General features: G+C 48.0%; 1 protein-coding gene across 3 annotated transcripts in view; it reads left to right on the top strand.

The window, feature by feature from the left end:
- The first annotated feature begins 993 nt into the window (after positions 1-993).
- MTMR14 (myotubularin related protein 14) overlaps positions 994-18984 on the top strand; it is a 31361-nt gene continuing 13370 nt past the window's right edge. For all 3 annotated transcript variants that reach the window (XM_054640373.2, XM_077184286.1, XM_077184287.1), the window contains exons 1-15: positions 994-1230; positions 1306-1451; positions 5788-5896; positions 6925-7000; positions 7724-7784; positions 8300-8422; positions 8948-9021; positions 11775-11845; positions 12456-12530; positions 14850-14916; positions 15901-15986; positions 16218-16294; positions 16538-16574; positions 18038-18108; positions 18730-18779. In XM_054640373.2, coding sequence (XP_054496348.2) covers positions 1009-1230; positions 1306-1451; positions 5788-5896; positions 6925-7000; positions 7724-7784; positions 8300-8422; positions 8948-9021; positions 11775-11845; positions 12456-12530; positions 14850-14916; positions 15901-15986; positions 16218-16294; positions 16538-16574; positions 18038-18108; positions 18730-18779 — 1345 coding nt within the window. In that variant the 5' untranslated portion in view covers positions 994-1008. The remainder of the gene's footprint in view (positions 1231-1305; positions 1452-5787; positions 5897-6924; positions 7001-7723; positions 7785-8299; positions 8423-8947; positions 9022-11774; positions 11846-12455; positions 12531-14849; positions 14917-15900; positions 15987-16217; positions 16295-16537; positions 16575-18037; positions 18109-18729; positions 18780-18984) is intronic.

Genomic DNA, 18984 nt, shown 5'->3' on the forward strand with positions numbered 1-18984 from the left:
CTCCGATAATTGCTGGAAGGTGCCCGCGTGGCTGCCTTTGGCCGGAGTGCGCCCGCAGGGAGCGCGTCCATCCTCCCGCACCCTTCACGAGTCCGGGGGAGGCCCACGGGGTGCCGGCGTAGCCCCCCGGACGGGCAGCAAACCTTCCCCACCCTCCTGGCGGGGACGGAGCCAGTAAGGTGCCACCACTGTGGCTGCACCCCCTCTGGGACAGCAGGAGTCGACCCAAAATCTCTGACAGAGGGAGGCCAGGTACACGGCTGTGCCAGCTCAGATGTGGTGGCAGGGCTGGGGTGCACAGCGTGCGCCAGGCTAGGTGTGGTGGATGGCTGGGCTGGGGTAAACAGCTATGCCAGAAGTGTCACACAGGCTGTCAGCACTTGTATGCCGGCAGGTGCCCGTGCGAAATCCTGCCACCGCCCCGTCACCCTCACAGCTGTCCCAAACACAGCAGAGACCAAACCATGTCGGGCCAGTTTCATCCTCAGGCAACGAGATGCACCGCGCTAGCCGCAGTTGAACTCGGCTGTCATTAAATGTTTGTGAAGATTCGCAGCTGATTTGCAAATCAGACAAATGCAGATGAAAACCACATTTTATTCCCCTGCAAGCGCCAAGGAGCCGTGTGCCTCCGGCTGGGCACGGGCAGTGCCCGTCACCCTCGGCACGCACAGCCCGGGCTGGCTCCGTGACACTGCCCAGGCACGCGAGCCAGTGCCGCCCTCAGCCGTGTCCGGGCAGCGATACTGCTCAACCTGCAGCTCCTCTGCCACGGGCTCAGCGCGTGCGACCACACTGCGGGAGGGGCTTCTTTAATTAAAACCCGTTTCGGGATTCTTTCTTTAGGGCAGCGCCCTGGCGCGCCCGCCAACGCCACGGTCTGACCCACTCGGTGAGGCCTGACAGCGTTTGCCGCGTCTCGCTGCGGGTGTAAACGCGGGGCCGCAGCAGACCCCGGTACCCCCGGAGCGGGACTCGGTACCCCGGGGCGGAGCGCGGCGCGCCCCGATGACGCCGGGAGCGGGCGGAAGGGGCGCGTCGCGGGCGGGCGGAAGCGGCGGGCGGGACGATGGGCCCGAGGCGGCGGTGAGCGGCGCGGGCATGGCGGCGGCGGCGGCCCGCGGCTGCCCCCCGGCGGGCTCCGGGGACCGCTCCCTGGCCGAGCTGCTGCTGGAGTTCTCCCGGGCACAGTACCGCGCCAAGGACGGCGGCGGTGTCGCCGCTGCCAAGGTGAGGGCACCGGGGCTCGGGGGGCGCGGGGAGCGGGGAGCGGCGCGGCGGGCATTGAGCGGTGGCTCTGCGCAGGTGGAGCGGATCGAGCGGCGGTGCCTGGAGCTCTTCGGCCGCGATTATCGCTACAGCGTGATCCCCAACGTGCACGGCGAGGTCTGCGCCCACTATCCGCGGCACATCGTCCTGCTAGAGCGCGACGCCGGCGCCAGCCGTGACTCGTAAGGCCCCCGGTTCCCGTGTCCCGTCCCGGGCAGTGACGCCCGGCGGAGTTGTTGTCCCAGGGAGCTTCCGCGCCCGGCGCTCCGAGGCTCCCGCCGGCCGGGGGAAGCCCTGCGGGCTGCGCTGCGCTAATTATAGCCGGTGGTGTCAGCCGCTCCCGGGACTCCCCTCGCTGCCTGCCGGGGCTCCCGTGGGGCTCCTCCCAGGGCTCTTGGGCCGCCCTGGGGAAAGCTGCCAAGCTGAACCTGTTACTCGGGGGCTGAGAAGGAAACGAGGGTGCTCCAGGGCAGCACCAGCTCCGCTGCATGTGGCCCTGGAGCAAACCTGAGCGCAGCCTTGGCTCCTGGTGATTGTTGTGTTGCAGCTTGCCCGAAGGCTCAAGGTTGTGAGCAAGCCTGTGTGATGCTCTCCCCGCCTTGATGAAGTACCTGTGGTCTTGCAGCAAGGCCTCTGATGTGGGAAATTTTAGTCTGCAAATCATCTCGGGGCAGGGGGCTGGCTGATAGGGGCTAGGCAGACGAGACAGTCTAGACAGATATTTCTGTCATTCCAGACCAGGTTCCAGATTATTTTGTCTCTCCCCGCCATGGTGAACAGGTCAGTGGGCACTGAGCTTTAGTGAGCTAATGGGAAACACTTGTTCAGTTTGGTGCACATCTGAGCCAACACATCTCTGGACTTTGACCCACAAGCTCAGGATCACGTTGGTCTCGCTTCTGGCTGAGTACGAGCTGCTGCTTCCAGCTCCAACCACAGCCTCTGATTTTTACCTTTTCCTTCAACAAAACATAATGCAGTTTTGCAGTCTTGACTGTGTGTCCATGACAAGAGTGATGTGTTCAAAAGGAGGGTCAACAAGTCCTTCTCACATGTCCAGCTGCTTTGCCTGAGGAAGGAAAACCATCAGCTGCCATGCTGACACGTAGGCTGGGTGCTGTAGGAGGGGGTCTTTGGAAACGAGCCACAACTGACTGCCAGGTGGGAGAGCTTCTGCCTAACAGTTGGATGAGACTAGAAAAGATTAAACCCCTTGCTGCAAAAAATAGGAAACTGAAGTTTGAAGCTGTTAAGTGTAACTAGGGGAAGCTTTAGGGAAGAGAAACTGAGTGCTTCTGCTTTTCCTGCTCTTGCAAGAGGAAAGGATGCTTAATTTTTCTGACAAGTATTCAAAACAAGAGTACCTACACTTGGTACCCCATTTTCTTCTGTGACCTTTTCAAGCCAGCAGTGACAATTAACTGTATTTATACTGATTATTGGTGAGTTTTGATTTACTGTCTGAAAGAGAGTCACAAAACCAGACTACACTTCCTGATTTCAGCATGATGATTTTTGTAAAAGCTGCCAAGTCATTTTTAGACAAATTCAGGTTTTAGTTTAATCATTTTACTCCTATGGAATAATTATGAAATAGAGACCATTGCACTTCTTGTGTTATGGAAGGAAAGAACCTCTTCCAGTGAGCAGAGCACTCCATCCGGGAGTGAGTCTCTTTGGCTGCCTCTTGTGGAACCGTAGAATGGTTTGAGTTGGAAAGGATCTTAAAGATCATCCAGTTCCAATCCCTACTGCCATGGGCAGGGATAACTTCTACTAGATCAGGTTGCTGAGGGCCCCATCCAACCTGGCCTCAAAGGCTTCTGTTTTTATCTTTGTAATGTTTTCAATCAGCTGGTAAGATCTACTTGAAGCTTCTCAACTCTGAGAATACTGAGGTGCTTTGGAAGAAGTTTTCACATGTACAAACTCTTTGCTGTACCATCATTTCTGTCAGTACAGCTGCTTCTGGAGCCATGTGAGGAAAAAGCAAAAAATTGATACTTTTTAACCCAAATCAGTTCATTCTGTAGCTGGGCAGCTGGGGGAAGAAAGGACTTTGCTTGATCAAAGTTTGCTAACAGTACTCTGAAATCCAGGCAGGTGCAGGAGGAATTCTGTGTGTTTTGAACCTTTTGCTTTAGATTTTACTCCTATTTATGCTGCATTTAATCACTAATCCTGTAAAAGCATTACACCTGTTCTTCAGAGCAGCTTCCCCCTTGCTACAGGAGTCTTGATACAACTGTGTTTGTTTTACCATGTTCATCTCTTGCATTACTGAGGGTGGTTATTGAGAGGAGATCTGAGAGCCTTATTTGTAGCACAGCCATGACTGATGGCAGATGGATCTCTCCAGTGTGTGTGCAGGCTTCCCAAGGAACAGGGGTGGTGTGCCTGGGAGAGGGGCTTGTCCTTCCATGTCCCCAGCAGGGTGCAGGGCTTCCTGCTCACTCCGTGTCCTGGGCTCCTGCCAAGCTGCTCACACTCATTTGCAGGTGCTGCAGAAACCTCTCCAGGGAAATGCAGTGAGTGAAACCTGTTGTCTTGTCTCAGCTCCCAGAGAGGTGCTTCTCTTATAATTTCTGGTCTTTTGGGTATTTCAGTTTTGCTAACTCTCATCTTCTGGACTTGGAAGCAGTGCCATGGAGCTATTTTGGTAACACTGCATTTAAGTTTTTGTTTCCCCTCTGTATTTGCTTTTGCAAAGGAAACATAAAGAGAACTGGAGCAGAGCGCAGGAATCTCTCTTAATTGCATGCATTCATTTAAAAACAGCCCCACAACCAAATCTGTGCCTCAGAATCTTTTGAGTTTCAAAATAGTTTGGTGTTGGGAATTATATGTGAAGTCATCTCTTTTCACACTTGCTCACATTTTCCTGCCTTTCCAATTAGCACCCTCATGTTCACATTGTTTAAAGAAGATTAGCTTAGGGTTTTTTTCTTTAAATTCTGGTGTATGTCAAAGGTCTTTGGAGCTGAATAGCAAAATAATTACGTATGCAGAAAAACATGAAAAAACTTGAACCACCACTATGAATTCTGAGAACCAAATCCTTCTATTAAAAAAAAAAGTGCTTGGAAGTCATGTTTTCTGTTTCCCTGCTTTTACTGGCACCACCTTGTATAATATTTTCCATAAACAGATTGATTTCCATTTTAATAATAGGTTATTTTTTTTAATCCTTCCCAGAATGGCAGCTGCTGGTACATTGCTCCACACTCTAAGTGATTCTGAAGTTTAGCAACTTTCATTAACTCCATTATAAAGGTATTAATTTGTTCTTAGGCCAGTGTTGTCCTTTGTGTTTGAGTTCTCTTCCTCCATTGTACTCCCCTTCACCCTGATGCACATATTGCTGTGCATCTGCTCATCTTCATCTGCTCTTTCCATCTGACCCTGGTGGTTTCTCTTGCAGCATAGACTCTCCAACTCATCTTCCTGTGCCTCTTCAGGCAGGGGTGGGTCACTTGAATCAGATGCTTTATCTCAGCTGAGAGTCTGTGCTCTGCACAGTAATGCTGGTACTTCTACACCTCTAGGGAATTTCCCATGATCTTATTTTTCCCCTTCTTCACATTTACCATGTTGATAAAGTATTAACATCCAGAGATCAGGCAGTTCATCTGCCTCTTCTACTGTGTTCCATTACTGGAAAGGCTAACTGGAAATTCTTGTTAACCATCTCCAGGTGCATAGCCATGCAGTTTTGTATGTCCAGACTTAACCTTGTTTCTAATACATCACTCTGGATGCTTCTCCAATTCCAGCTCTAGTCCTCTTTGCGTTGACAGTTCCCCCTTGAGGTCTGTGTAGTTCAGAAAGGAGTTTGGATTCCTGTCAAATGTGGGCTGATACTTAGACAAACTGGAGCAATTTTAACATGTTTCCAAAATGTCTCCCAATATGAAACACAATTCTATTTTAACTTCAAGAAAACCAAACAAAATGTATCTCTGCAGATGCAGCTGACATTAATCTCAAGTACCCTGCTCAACCCACTAGCTGATTTAATTGTTTAATTACCTCGCAACACAAATGCTTGAGGATCATGGAGTGTTCAAGATTTGATTTTCTATTATATTTCTTTTTTTCTTGCAAAACTATCCCTCTGATAGTGAATTCACTGTGATGGTAGTGCTGAGCTGCTTCTGAATGGAAAGGTGATAGCAGGGCAAACAGAACATGTATTTTTGTAGTCACTGACTGTCCTTCCCTAGTAATCCACATGTTAGTCTGTGGCAGACCCTACTGGTGGTGCTCATGTTTGCCAGTTCCTGATGGTGCCATCATGTACTGTGCACCGGTCTTTCAAATCAAGAAAAGGAGCCAGAAAAGTGTCCAAATGTGTTGTACAGCAGCAGAAGCAATTCTCAAAGTGTTTTCATGCTTACTAACTTCAGAGCTGACTTCTAGGGAAAGGGATGGGATTGCAGCCCAGGGTTTCTGTGGTGGCTTTGCTGAAAGATGTGTAAGAAGATGCTCTGTGTACTGACCTGAATTTCTGCCCACTAGGTATGAGAGCACTGTGCAGGTTGGCAAACTGCAGGACCTCATCAACCGGAGTAAGATGGCCAGGTGTAGAGGACGCTTTGTTTGCCCAGTCATTCTGTACAAGGGAAAGGTAAAGTTTCATGAGTTGCCTGTCTTTACTGAGAAAATGACCTTTCTCTCTGCCATTTGAGCTGTGCAGCCAAGCCTTCAGTCACTTGTCACTTTTCCAAATGGTGTAAAAATCTGTGCTTAGGTACAAGCAGGCAGCCTGTAGTAGCAGGTAGCATTTGCTGTCTAGGCTGCATAAGTTGTCTGTAGGCACTTCAGGCTCTTCTCCCTCACCAAATCATGAGCCTTGCACAAAAGGACTAACTTTTTTTTTCTCTTATATACATCCCTTCTGAAGTCCTTATGATATTTGGCATTTCAGAGGGGAAAGATAATTATTGTCCCTGTTTGTTCCTTACTCTTCCCAGCAGCTCTCTTTGAGTAACTTTCCTCTCTCCAGAGAAGTTTCCTTTGTCTGTTCCCTTGGGAAGCAAGATTGCATAAATGGTCTTATGAATGTGTGGGCTTGTCTGCAAGGGGATCTGTAAGAAAGTGAAATTAGATTCATTTTTATGTGAATTACTTAAACTGTGTTGAAGCCGTGTAGGAATAGTCTAATTTAGAATTTAAGTAGCTTAATTCAGTTTTCTCAGTTGAATTTAGAAACACTCTATGAATAGCAAAATCATACCTGTGACAATTTTAATCTGGCTTGACTGAAGCCATTGTGGGGTGCATCTGCTGACCTTTTTGCAGGAGTGAACTGCCCAGAGTCATCTTGAGACCATCCATAATCTCATCCAGAAGAATGTGGAAATAAGGCTCAAGCAGGGTATTAACAGAGCATGTGTTGCAAACTTGGCAGGAACTGACTGTATTAATGCATTGGAGAACTGGAGATGAAAATATGATTTAAAAACTAGCTGCAGATGAAGGCACTTGGGAGTTTGCTGTGTTTGGAGAACTCAGTATGGACCAGGGTTGCAGAGCAGACAGCTGAGAGGTGATAGCTGTAGATACCAACCCTTTCTATGTAACCTGACAGCAATGAGGCATGATAAGGGAAGGACTCATGGAGCCTGTGTGATTAATAAAAAAATCTTTCTCCAGCATATTTGCAGATCAGCAACACTGGCTGGCTGGGGAGAGCTCTATGGGCGCACTGGCTACAACTACATCTTCTCTGGTGAGTGAGGAGCCATTTGTCACTGTCTGCATGGTAAGGCTGGTCAGTGCTGGGACAGAGAGCTACACATGAGGCCAAGCTCTTCCCAAAACCAGTGGGAGCTCTAGCATGGGCTGCTTGTATCAGGCTTAGCATAACAGAGCAAAGAATGAAACTTCATGTCCATTTCCAAGCACTGTATACAGGACAGTGCCACAGCTCGAATGAACCTCAGTGATGAAAGAGCTTGCGGTTGAAGAGTGAGTTACAGGAAATATATAGGCAAATAAAAGCATCCCAAAGGATTCAGGGGAACAATTCCCAAACACTGGGGATGGGAATAATGGAGGAAAGAGGATTACAACTTGCTGTTGCTTGACTAATCATTGGGAATCAATGCTGCTAATGGTGAGATACACTGGACTCCAGGGAAAGCTCTTAGGGGAGTAATGGGTGTCTATAGTGTGAGAGCTGAAGCTTGGCTTAAAAAAACACTGCATATAATTTTTGAGGTGTCCTCTGGCTGTCAGTCATGGGTTTGACCTGCCCAGGTACTTTGCAATGACAAGGAAAGTGTGGGCTACATTAGAAAACAAGATTTTCAGGAAGAGGCATAATGGGGAACCACACTTAGGTGTCAAGAGAAGGCATTAAGCCATGACCTTTTTGTTTGTATACATACCTTATCAGATTGAGGATCAAGTTGGTTCACAAAAGCTTCACTTCTGAATGCCTTTCTTGCAGGAGGTTCTGATGATGCTTGGGCAGATGCAGAAGACATTTCCGAGGAAGACTCTGCGTTTAGGTTTGTATGCATGTTTGGGATGAGGAAAAGGGAGTTTGCTGACTGGCTCAGCCATTCAGTTCTGCTCTTTTCTAGTTTGGGTTTTGAGCACAGGCTTGAGACCCATCAGGAGGCTCAGGGTCTTACTTTCCTTGCTTTTGGAAAAGAGTCTTGAGTATTAATGGCTGGCTGAAGCTTGCTAATCTATTTTCAGAGGAAGGGCTGGACACAGGAATATGTAGACCCATTAAAAATGCATTTGAAGGGCGTGGCTGTATTTACTTCACCTAAAAGTACATCTCCAGGCTGTAGAAATTGTGTTGTATCTTATGTGTTTGTTCCAGAACGGAGTGAGATGTGGGAAGGGACCATGAGCACAAAGCTTGCAGTGTCAGTTTACAGAGTCTGACTTGGCTCATGCTGTGCTGCTTATGGCTAGAAGTGGTTCAGGGAAGAACTGTGGCTCAGCTGGAAGAATCAGACTCAGCTTGGTCAGTTTTCCATGCTCACCTTGCTTGCCTCATTCTGTCTTGCAGAAATGCAGACTCCCAGCTGTTTGACAAGGTCAGAGGGCACGACATCAAGCTGCTTCGATACCTGTCTGTCCGATACATCTGTGACCTGATGGTGGAAAACAAGAAGGTGAAATTTGGCTTGAAGTGAGTCTGGGTTCTTTTGCTTTTTTGCAGGCTTTGGTTTGCAGATAGTGTAGCCCTTACATGTGAATTGCTGTCAGGTGTGCACTCAGCATCCTGGGAGCAGTTTCTGGAAGAATTCTACAGCAGGATAGGTTAGTTGATGCTGTAAAGAAAACCCCAAGGTTTTAGGCCACAGAAAACTATCAATGGGCAACATAGCTGCTTTCATCTGTCTTCTGCAGTCTGAGTGGCTTTTTCCCTGTAGAGCTTATAGTAATGAGACAGCCACCCCTTCAGAAGGGAGACAGCAATGGAGCCCTCTGTGCATAGGAACAGAGGGAGCTGTTTCTCCTACTTATCTTAGAGAAAAGCCTTAGTGATTTTGGGCTGTACCTATTTATGTGGATGTGTTGAGTAAGTTCTGCCCCTGCTCACAGCTGAGTCAAGTCATAGCCCAGGGAGATGCAACAGGTGGATTTTTGGGTGCTGGTGTCTGTGCAAAAAACACTCTGTAAATATCTGCTGTTCTCCGTTTGTTCTGTGCAGCGTGACATCTTCTGAGAAGGTGGACAAAGCTCAACGTTATGCTGATTTCACACTTCTCTCCATCCCATATCCAGGTACAGGAATGATGTCCAGAGGGATTCACAAGGGACAGGTGACAATCTGTTTCTGGGCACTGGGAAATTACTCTGGGTGTGTATATGTAAATGACCATGACTTGCTGAATGTTTCCTATGTTCCTTCTGGAGAAAAACTCCTTTAAGCTGAGAACAGTGCAATGAACCTGGATGCTCTGGCAGTGAGTCAGCATGAGGCACTCTTTGAGGTGGCAAAATAATTTCCCAGCAGTCCTTATTAATTCAAGCACAGAGGAAAACTCCCAGAGGTGGAGCTGGTTAAGATGGCCTTTGACATCTCTGCAACTCTAAACTACTACTTGATGCAAAATACATATCTTGTTCTTTGTTATGTAAAGACCCAATTCTTGAGGGTAATTTCTAGTCTAGTGTTCCAGAGCTCCACTGTAAGAAATTCTCAGTGCTTGCAGAGCAGTTCACCTGAGCCTGCAGTGTTCAACAGAGGCAGCCCTTTGCAGCCTGTCTCCTTGGCTATATCCATCCCTGTGCCTAGCAACCACTGCTGGGTCACTCACACTCTTACAGATGAACTGAATATTCCTGCTGCCTGCTGATGTCAGGCTTGGCGACAGGATCAGATGGGAGGCTGCTGTGCTGAGGTCTGTCTGCAGACTCTTCTTTCTCCCTACTGCACAAAGAAAGGGAGGGGAGAAAAAAGCAAAACCAGGAAAACTCTGGTGGATGATCCAGACCAAGACTTTTCCTTGATTGCTAGTTGTTGCTCTTAAATATTTTTAAAGTATATTTCCTTTTATACAGAAATTAGTGACAATTCAGAGAGGCTGCATAAAGATTTTTATCAAGTTTGCCATGCAGGTTGCCAAAGTGTACAGAAATAAGAGTATTACTGCTTTCTGTAGTACATAGCACAGATACATGTTGCCGCACACATCACCAGACTTGGAACATGACAAAGACTGTGTACACAGGTCTTCTGTAGGGCTGTAAGGAATGAAGAAGTGACTCTATTATAGAGTTAAGCTGCAGAGTTGTTTCTGTATGAGGATCTGCATATGGTAAGCAATCTTATTCAGTGATGGTCCTTCCTCTTCTGCCCTCTGGGACAGCTGCTTTCTTTTAGCAGCTCTTCACTGCCACGCTAGAGATAAACCTTATAAAACTGCAAATACTCCCTGCAGATGTTGCCTGATTTCAGCAGTGCTGGTCCATGGGGGAATGTTGTCATTCTGTTAAATCTAAGGCATACACATCTAAGGATCAGCAACCCCTCTAGTGACTGGCCAAATGCTGTGATACATTCTTATTGATGTTTCCAGGGTTGCACTGAAAGAATTTTTGTTTTGTAATTTGTTTCTGAAGTTATTCTGAGATCCTTTTGCCTTAGGTGAACAAGGCAGTGTCCAAACACAGTCATAGAATTGTGGTTGGAAAAGACCTTTAAGATCATAGAGTCCAGTCATTAACTCAATGCTGCCCAGTCCCCCACTAAGCCGTGTCCCTGAGTGCCACATCTTCCTGTCTTTTAAGTACCTCCAGGGCTGGTGACTCCACTCCTTGCAGAGGGTGCACTTGGTCCCCTCATACAGATCATCAGTTAATATATTAAACATGCCCCAGTACTGAGCCAGGGGGAATACCACAAAACCTGGGGACCAGATAGCAACTGGATTTAACTCTGTTCACCACCACTCTTTGGGCTCAGCCATCCAGACAGATTTTACCAAGTGAAGAGTAAGAACTGTCTGGAGTGAAAGACTTGAGTTAAAATGGGGTATCTGTAGAAGCTTTTGGTATTTGTGGATGCCAACACTTATGCCATAATCCCCCATTCTTTGCACGAAGTCATTGTTTAATTGGAGTTAAATCTCAACGGGCAGACTGTGTCCTGACTGCATATTTGAGGATTAGTCCTATCCTTGCACAGATTCTTTCCTTAATTTTTTTTCCACTGAAGTTACTTGTGACTTGCAGGGTGGGAATCTCTCTCCATATCTGTGCCTGACACAGGGGTGTCTGGGTGGTGTGGGCTCTGTGGCACTGCTGAGGTGTGCACAGCACAGTGGCAGAGGTGTTTTCTGTAGCCTGCAGGCAGCTGCAGTGCTAATGGTGCTGCTCAGCTGTGACTAAGTGACTGCAGCTTGCAGCAAAGACTTCAAATAGTTGTTGAGAAGAGCTGAGCCAAAGGACACACTTCAGGAGGGAAGGGCTTGGGGGCAGCTTGGAAGTGGTTATGTACCCCCTTCCTTCAGATAGGGTAAATCCCGTGTTTGAAAGAGAAGATTTAAATGTGAGAGAAATCAAGCCACGTCTGACAGAGCCCTCTCTTGTTCCCTGCAGCAGATGCCCTGTGAAAATTGGCTTTCCCCGGGGCTCTGCCAGCACCTTCTTTTGGTACTTCCTTCTCACTCAGCATGTCAAGCTGATGCCTTAGATCTGTGCAAAAGTCCAAGGCCCTGCAAAACATAGTTCCTTGCTGAAACCTTTTGTTCAGGAAAAAAATTAAATCAGTCCCTCAAGCTCCCCATTTGCTGCATTTGGAGTTTGCCCTTTGCTGTGTGAGTGTCTGTACTGCTGAGTGCCCTGGGCTGTTGTTGCTGGAGGCCTGCTGCACAGTGTACTGAGAATTACTGCTCTTCTCTTCCCACAGGCAGCAGTTTTGATTGGTTTGGATTTCTGGAGCCTGGGGCTGCCAGCACTCCTAGTCCCACAGGCACTTCACTAGTTAGATACCAGTTAGCTGAATTGTTGTTCATTATCTCCTTTTCTTGCAGGCTGTGAATTTTTTAAGGACTACAAAGACCGGGATTATACAGCTGAAGGTCTCATATTTAACTGGAAACAGGTACATGGATGTTACAAAATGGAGAGCTGTGTGTTTTACTGGGTTTAAGTCTTGCCTCCCAGTTCCTCAGTGATGGTCTGTATGTCTTGTGCCTATTTCTAATCACAAGGAGGAAATCAGCAGGATAAACAAAACAGATATGGAATGTACTAAATTATTGATTGTAAAATTCATATGTAAAATAAATGAATCATTATCCTGAAGTCTAGGATGCTTGACCTCTCAAGGAAGGTATGGGTTGCTCCCAGTTTTGAATTCTGACCTTATTGATAACCTTGGTTCTCAGTTCTGAACTGCCTTCAGACAGTTCATTTTTTGTTTCCTGCTGAGAGGATGCTTGAGTGGGGCAGTCTTATAGAAATTCAGAGACTAATATGCCCAGATGTCACTGCTGGGAGCACATAAAAGCTCCTCTGGTCCATTAGTCCTTCCAAGAGTCTGAGTTTATTCTTACGTTTTCAGGACTTTGCATCCAAAGATGCTTTGCTGAGATGTTTTCTTCTCATGCACCATTTGGCATTTGTTGTCTTGTTTTTGTTTTTTTTTTCTGGAACTCAGTCCCTTTGAGTCGTGACTTTTCTCTGACCAACTGTGTTTGGGTTTTTTACAGGACTATGTAGATGCTCCATTAAATATCCCAGTCTCTCTGACCCAGTCTCTGAATATTGATTGGAGTGAGTACCAGGTGAGCAAAGTGGATGTCTCTGTGGGAGGTCAGGGATGCATTCAGGAGGGATCAGGAGAGGTTTGAAATCTGACTTGCTCCTATTGCTGTAATCTGGCTCACTTCATAGCATCCCAGTGGGGGCAAGGCTGCTTGACAGTTCAGAACAGCAGTGGAAATCCTGTACCCAAAAGCTCTGTGGCTTGCTGTGCCCCGAGGCAGCTGACTGTAAAGTCAAACCTTTTTTTGTAGCTTTCAAAAATTTGCAATCCATTAGGGAGATAGGTTGCTAACAAAGGTAAGGAGCAAGACAGGAAACAGAAAGCAGTATTACCTGTTCTCAGTCTCAGCTCAACATGGGCCTGCCCTGGGCAGACTGCCTTGGCTGTGGGAAGTCTTGAGAGAGGTCAGCCTTCTCCTCTGTGGGCAGAGCCAAGGGGCTGGGCACCTTCTTCATGGGCATTCAAGGTGACTTCCTATGGGACAGGAGCAGATAATCATAACTGGCCATGGCAGGTCTTCACTCTGTACTATGGACAGCGTGGCAAACAGTAATTGAACTCTTCTGTTTGCTCAAGCTTCAAAGTCTACCTTTGTTCACAACAGGGAGTATCACCTTATACTACTGATTAGTATGCTCAATTTCACACATCAGTGCATCTACCAGGTTTTGTGGGGATTGACTGTGCTGGAGCATGTCAAGTTATTGTGCCCTGTGGCTGGAAGCACCACAGAACCAGCAGAGCTCCCTGTGCTGGGCCAGTGTTTGTTGTCAGTGATGTAAATACTGTTTAAGTGCCAGCATAAGCAGAATCACAGAAAAGTTGAAGCAGAACTAATAGAAGTAGAGCTTGTGTATGGCTAGAAACTTGTTCACTAGAATACTGAGCAGCCCGTATTTTAAAAAGGATATTAAAAATTGAAGAGGGTGTAATAAATAGATGCAGAAATTATTTGAGGCCTGGAGAACATGCTTCACTCAAAACTGAAGTTCTCAGTCTGTTTAGCTAATCACTAAGGTGATTAATGTATAAGTACATTTTTAGGGAGAAAATAGTAATTCTAAAGCACTCTTCAATCTGGGGAAGAAGAGCTGCACAGGAAGCAATATCTGCATCTGAAATCAAGACTTCAGATAAGGAAAAGCAGTCTAGCACATTACTTTTGAGGATAATCTGCTGGAACATGCTGCCAAAGGAGTAATGAGCTGTCACCCCTTTTGAGATGCTTCTCTGGGCAAAGATGTTGCCAAGTAGAAGCCTCAGGCTTTACATGGCGCAACTGAAGAAAACTTTCTCATTCGTGATACAGAGAGATCAGACTGGATAATTGGATGATGCCTTCTAAAATAAGCAGAAGATGGATTGAATAGGGCAGATAAAAGATTTTGTAATTATGTGTTTTTCTGCTGCAGGCTGACTGTGTTCCCCGTTTCCCTAATGTTTTGTGGCTCTGCAGGCTTCATGGCTGAGCAATATGCTCTGTGTCTGACTCTAGTCTTCAGTGTGGTTACACACAGATGTGCACACGTGCAGGCACACAGCAAGGGTTCTGTTGCTTGTGGTCACATGTCGCTTGCACCACTAACATTTCTGCCATGAAATGTGTCGCACTCTGCTTTTTCCTGCTATTTTATTTCCCTTGAGCTAGTCCTGATTCTGATCAAACCACTGAATTTCCCTGCATCTGCTCATGACATGATGGTCAAGTGACAAGCTTGGGTTTGTTCTGATGTTCTTCACCTGTATGTCCTGTAGTACTGGAGTTCTCTTGAGTTCAGAGCCCTTCTGTAGTTCTGCTGCTACTTGGGGGTTACTGAAGAAGTCCAGTGCCTGTCTGGAGGGTGGGTGAGGGTCAGCAGCCAGCTGGGGACATTTTCAAGGACCACAGAGTTTTGAGCAAAGTGCTTGGGTTGTGGGAACAGCCCTCTGGCCTTGGCCTGCACATCCCATTGTGCTGCTGGTGTTGCACACGTGGCTGGAATGTGGCTCAGCCACTTGGAAAAGTGCACGTGTGCAGAACTGGGCCAGTGCTCTGCAGGTGTTTGCTGCCTCTCTGAGCAGGGGCTGCTTGCAGCTTTGGGGCTGCAAGCAAAGCAGGTCCTCTGCCAGCCAGGAAGACAGCAGAGATGGCCTTTTATTGTTTTATTTGTCTACCTGTTATCTTGTCCCAGAGTGCCTTTTGCAGAGGATGGGGGAGTTGATACAATGGGGAAGTCTGTCACTTTGAGGAATGGCTATGTGGTTATTTCTGCTTTGCTGCTGTTCTGGATAGAGCAGCTCTGAACTGCAGAGCAGCCTTTGGCTGTGACCCTTACCATCAACATTCCTCTTCCTGCAGAGCTGGGACCTCGTACAGCAGACACAGAACTACCTGAAGCTGCTGATCTCCATTATCAATAGTGATGGTAAGGCAAACTCCTGGCTCCCAGCAGTGTAACTGGAGCAGTCACTGTCCCTGGAAGAACAGCTGATGGTATTAGTGCCACTGTGGATCAGCTCCCAGTACAGAAGTCACTTTTAATTCTCTCCCTTCAAAACAGGGTGATGGTCCTACCATCTCAGAACTCCCAACTCCCCTCTTAGAGAGGAACTTGCTGATTCCTTGAAAACCCTTTCCTCCTGAATATGAAGGGATATCTGAAAACTTAGCCTATTGTTTTACTACTTTAAACCTGAAGAGTAGGAACATTGTGTCTTTACTTTTTGACTCTTGTTTTGCTGGTTACCTGTGTTTTGTCTCACCTACACAGGATCTCATTTGGTGCCTGTTTAAGAGCCCCTTCCACCCTCTTTCACCATGGACACTCCAAACTCTTCAAAGAGTGTCTGTTGCCCTGTGTGGCATCCCATTCCCTCTGGGCACTGTGACCTAGCACTGATGGATGGAGCCATGGCTGGCTCTGACAGCATGGCCAGCTATAGTCTCATGCAGTAGCTGTGTTGGGACACACTGCAGGTTTTCTGTAGGGTGTAGGATTTGTGCCTTGTGTGTGCCTCTGCTCAGTGTGCAGTCGGAAGAGTAGTGAGACTGAAAAAAATGTTCAGTTGAAGCTGTTTTCTCACCAGTGTAGGAATAGATTGTGATAGTGGGTTACAGCTGGGTAGGTGTATGTTCAGGGTAGTAAAGTGATGTTCATACCTAATGACTCTGTGTCCTGAGCAGCTGTCAGGACGAGGACAGCACATCAGCTGGTGCTGCTGACAGCCCAGGACACTCTGAGCAATTGGCTGGCTGCTGTATTTAAGACAGAATGTTCTGGCTGAGCTCTGCTCTTGAGCCTGGTCTGTGGGTACAGAGAGTAGCTTGTCTCTACAGATTTGCCATAAAGAAATCATTCCTTTCATTGCAACATCCTTTTTTTCCCTTCTCCTTCCTGCCCCTGGAGCAGATGACAGCGGGCTCCTGGTGCACTGTATATCCGGCTGGGATCGAACGCCTCTCTTCATCTCCTTACTGCGCCTCTCCTTATGGGCTGTGAGTACCTGGCTGACCTCCTCTGTTTCTGGGCCTGATTGCTTGGAGGGTGAGTGACTGTCACCAGGCAGTGGTGGGGTGGTGGAACTGTTAATGTTCCTTCAGATGTGCTGTCACAAGCAGGTAGAGGAAGATGGGCACCCTGGATTACCATGACAATTTTCAGCAGATCATGACTTCCCAAGTTCTAGTCCTCAGGGCTGCTGCCTGAAGGCTTTGTTTGCTTTGCAGGATGGGCTGATCCACACGTCCCTGGAGCCATCTGAGATTCTCTACCTGACAGTGGCCTATGACTGGTTTCTCTTTGGGTAGGTATGATAAGTTTTACTCACATGTGCATCCCTGTGCAACAGGGGAGAAGCCTTGAGGGGTCATTTTGATATTTGTTCACAGCCAAAGGTTGATGTTTGAGCAGGTCTCAATGAGCTGGGACAAGAAGGGCTGATGCCTTTTTTTTTTTACCTGAGGGCTCAGGCATCTGGCTGTTCTTGGCAGCTTGTGCTCTTCTGCTGATTCTGGCATGTGACTGAGCTTCCCTTGCTCTCTTTCAGGCACATGTTAGTCGATCGACTCAGTAAAGGAGAAGAGGTGAGTGTTGGTCTGGGGCAGTGGCTGAGCACTGCTTTGTGTTCTCAGGATAGCTGTTTATGGTGGCAGCATTCACTGCCTGCTCCTGGTAGTATCAGTGGTGTGGCTGGGCTCTAAAAAGATTGTTCAGGTGCTGGAAATACAAGGTAAGAGCCTTGCCCTGTCACTTTGTAATGCATAAGTTGTGGGGTCACTTCTCTCTCAGGCTACAGTTTTGTTGGGGGGTGTCACTCCTGCCAGTTTCTCTCCTGTGCCATTAGTGTTCAGGCCCCACATCAGAGGGTGCTAGGACTTGCTGTTCAGCTCAGCAGTGAGAAGGATGCTTAAGGTGTGTGACTCCTTGAAAATAAAGCTGGATAGTCTTGTGTGCTTGTCCTGAGTGCCAGCCCTCCTGCCTGGGTGCTGCAGCTGCATGTGGCTTGCATGTCATCACAGGCTCATGGAGCAGCTTGTGCTGGTTCTGGTGTGTGAGTTTGGTGGGATGTGTCTGTGGGTGCACATGTGGGTCTGGAGGACACTTAAAATTAGTGGAAGTAATTCTCTTCAAAATCTTTCACTGTTGAACAACAAGAAAAGATTGCTCTGACTATAGTTGCAGTATAGTGCACTATCATTTCTGAATAGAAAAGAGGTGGGGTGTTTGTCTAACCCTGTTGCTATTCCCTTGCTCCTTGAACTCTCACCTTACTAAGGAATCTTCTGCTTTCAAACAGCAGAGACACAACTCTGGACTATTTTCTATCTTTCAGGGGTACAGAATCCCCTGAAAGAGTCAGTATCATTCCTCCTATTCATTCCTTCCCTGGAGTTCTGCTGGCTCAAGCCTGAGAGCTCTGCTCTGGTGCCTGCTTGATCATGGGTGGAGTCAGTGTCTGCAGCAGGAGAGGGGGTGCCTGGCTGCCTCTGGCACTCCCTGCTCCCCACTTCTCCCAGGAGAAGGGCACAGCTCTGCACGGGTGGGTGAGGTGGCAGAGGCACAGTGAGTGATGCAGAGCAGACTGGGGTGTGGCAGGGCACAACCTTGGGGCCACAAATGCTGTAGGTACCTTATGCTTCCAGAGGTGGTACTGGTCTGCTGCTGAGGTGCAGCATGTGGCTCTAACTGTGCAAGTCCTGCTGGGTTTGCTGCTCACCTGGGTGTATAAGCAGCTGCTGCCATCTCTGTCCATTCTGCACTGATGGAATAAGTACCTGCTGTGGGCTTGCAGCATGTGTGCAAGGCATTGATAAGGAGACTTCTTGTTCCCCTTCCTTTCTGGGCCTCCCCGTGGCAGGGAGCAGAGGGGCAATTTACATGGAAGAGAAGGCCCAGGATGGGATGGTGGCAGCCCATGGCACACTGGAGGCTGGTAGCTGCAGATTTTTTGCTATCTCCTTCCTGCCAGCACCTCCTCATCAAGATAAGAGGCTGCATGGAGCCTCGGGTTCATTCCTGAACCGCTTTTCTCTTTCCCTTTGCTCAGATTTTCTTTTTCTGCTTCAATTTTCTGAAGCACATCACCTCTGAGGAGTTCTCTGCTCTGAAGTCACAGAGGTAAGGAGCCTGTGCTTGCTGCTGCATGGGCTACAGAGCCAGGGAGCTTGTTAGTGCTGCTTCTTTGGGGAGATGGAAGCCCTGGTGTCCTGGCCCAGTTTTCTTTAATTTATTCTGCACTCTGAAGGCTGCAAAATGGGGCCGAGGCTTGTGAGATGCCACGTTGTGCTCTGAAAAACTGTCCATGCTGAAATGTGCTCTCTGCCTAATGACTGTCCATGGCTGCTTTAGCACAGGTGAGCCCAGAGATGTGTGCTCTGGCTCAAGCAGGCTGCACAGCAAGCTCCATCAGGCACTGGTGGGCACAGAGGGGTGGCTGGTTTGTAACAGACTGCCCAGCATAAAACCTTATTTCAGAAGGGACAGAAAGAAGCAAAGCCCACCCTGGATGCTCTGAATAAGCACATCATGTGCAGTGTTGCCTGTTGCCACCTTCTCACAGCATAGGGAGTTTGGGTGGGGACTGTTAGGAGTCAGACAGTGCACACTGGCCCATCCTCTCCCCTCTGCCCCTGCAAAGTTAATTCCCCACTACTCTGATCTGCTGTGTGTGACAGAGACCTGGCTGTGGCCAGCCTGCCCTGCAGTGTGCCTGAGGTAACTTTGTCTTTCCTTCCCCAGAAGGAAGAGTTTGCCACCTGGCTTCACCCTGGAAGAGATCTGCATGCTCAGTGAGTGTCAAGCATCAGTGCCCCTGCGTGCTGCTAATGGTTCATTGTTTGTGGGCTTGGGTTCCCAGCTTCAGGATGACCCCAAATGGGTGTGCTGCCTGTGGGGCCTTGCAAGAACACAGGGCATGGGAAAGTGTATTGCTGAAAGGGAGAGAAAGTGAATGAAACCAAGCTGGTCTTCAGGTAGCTCTGTTTTCTTCTCTCT

The sequence above is a fragment of the Agelaius phoeniceus genome, chromosome 11, assembly GCF_051311805.1.
Source record: "Agelaius phoeniceus isolate bAgePho1 chromosome 11, bAgePho1.hap1, whole genome shotgun sequence".
NCBI lineage: Eukaryota > Metazoa > Chordata > Aves > Passeriformes > Icteridae > Agelaius > Agelaius phoeniceus.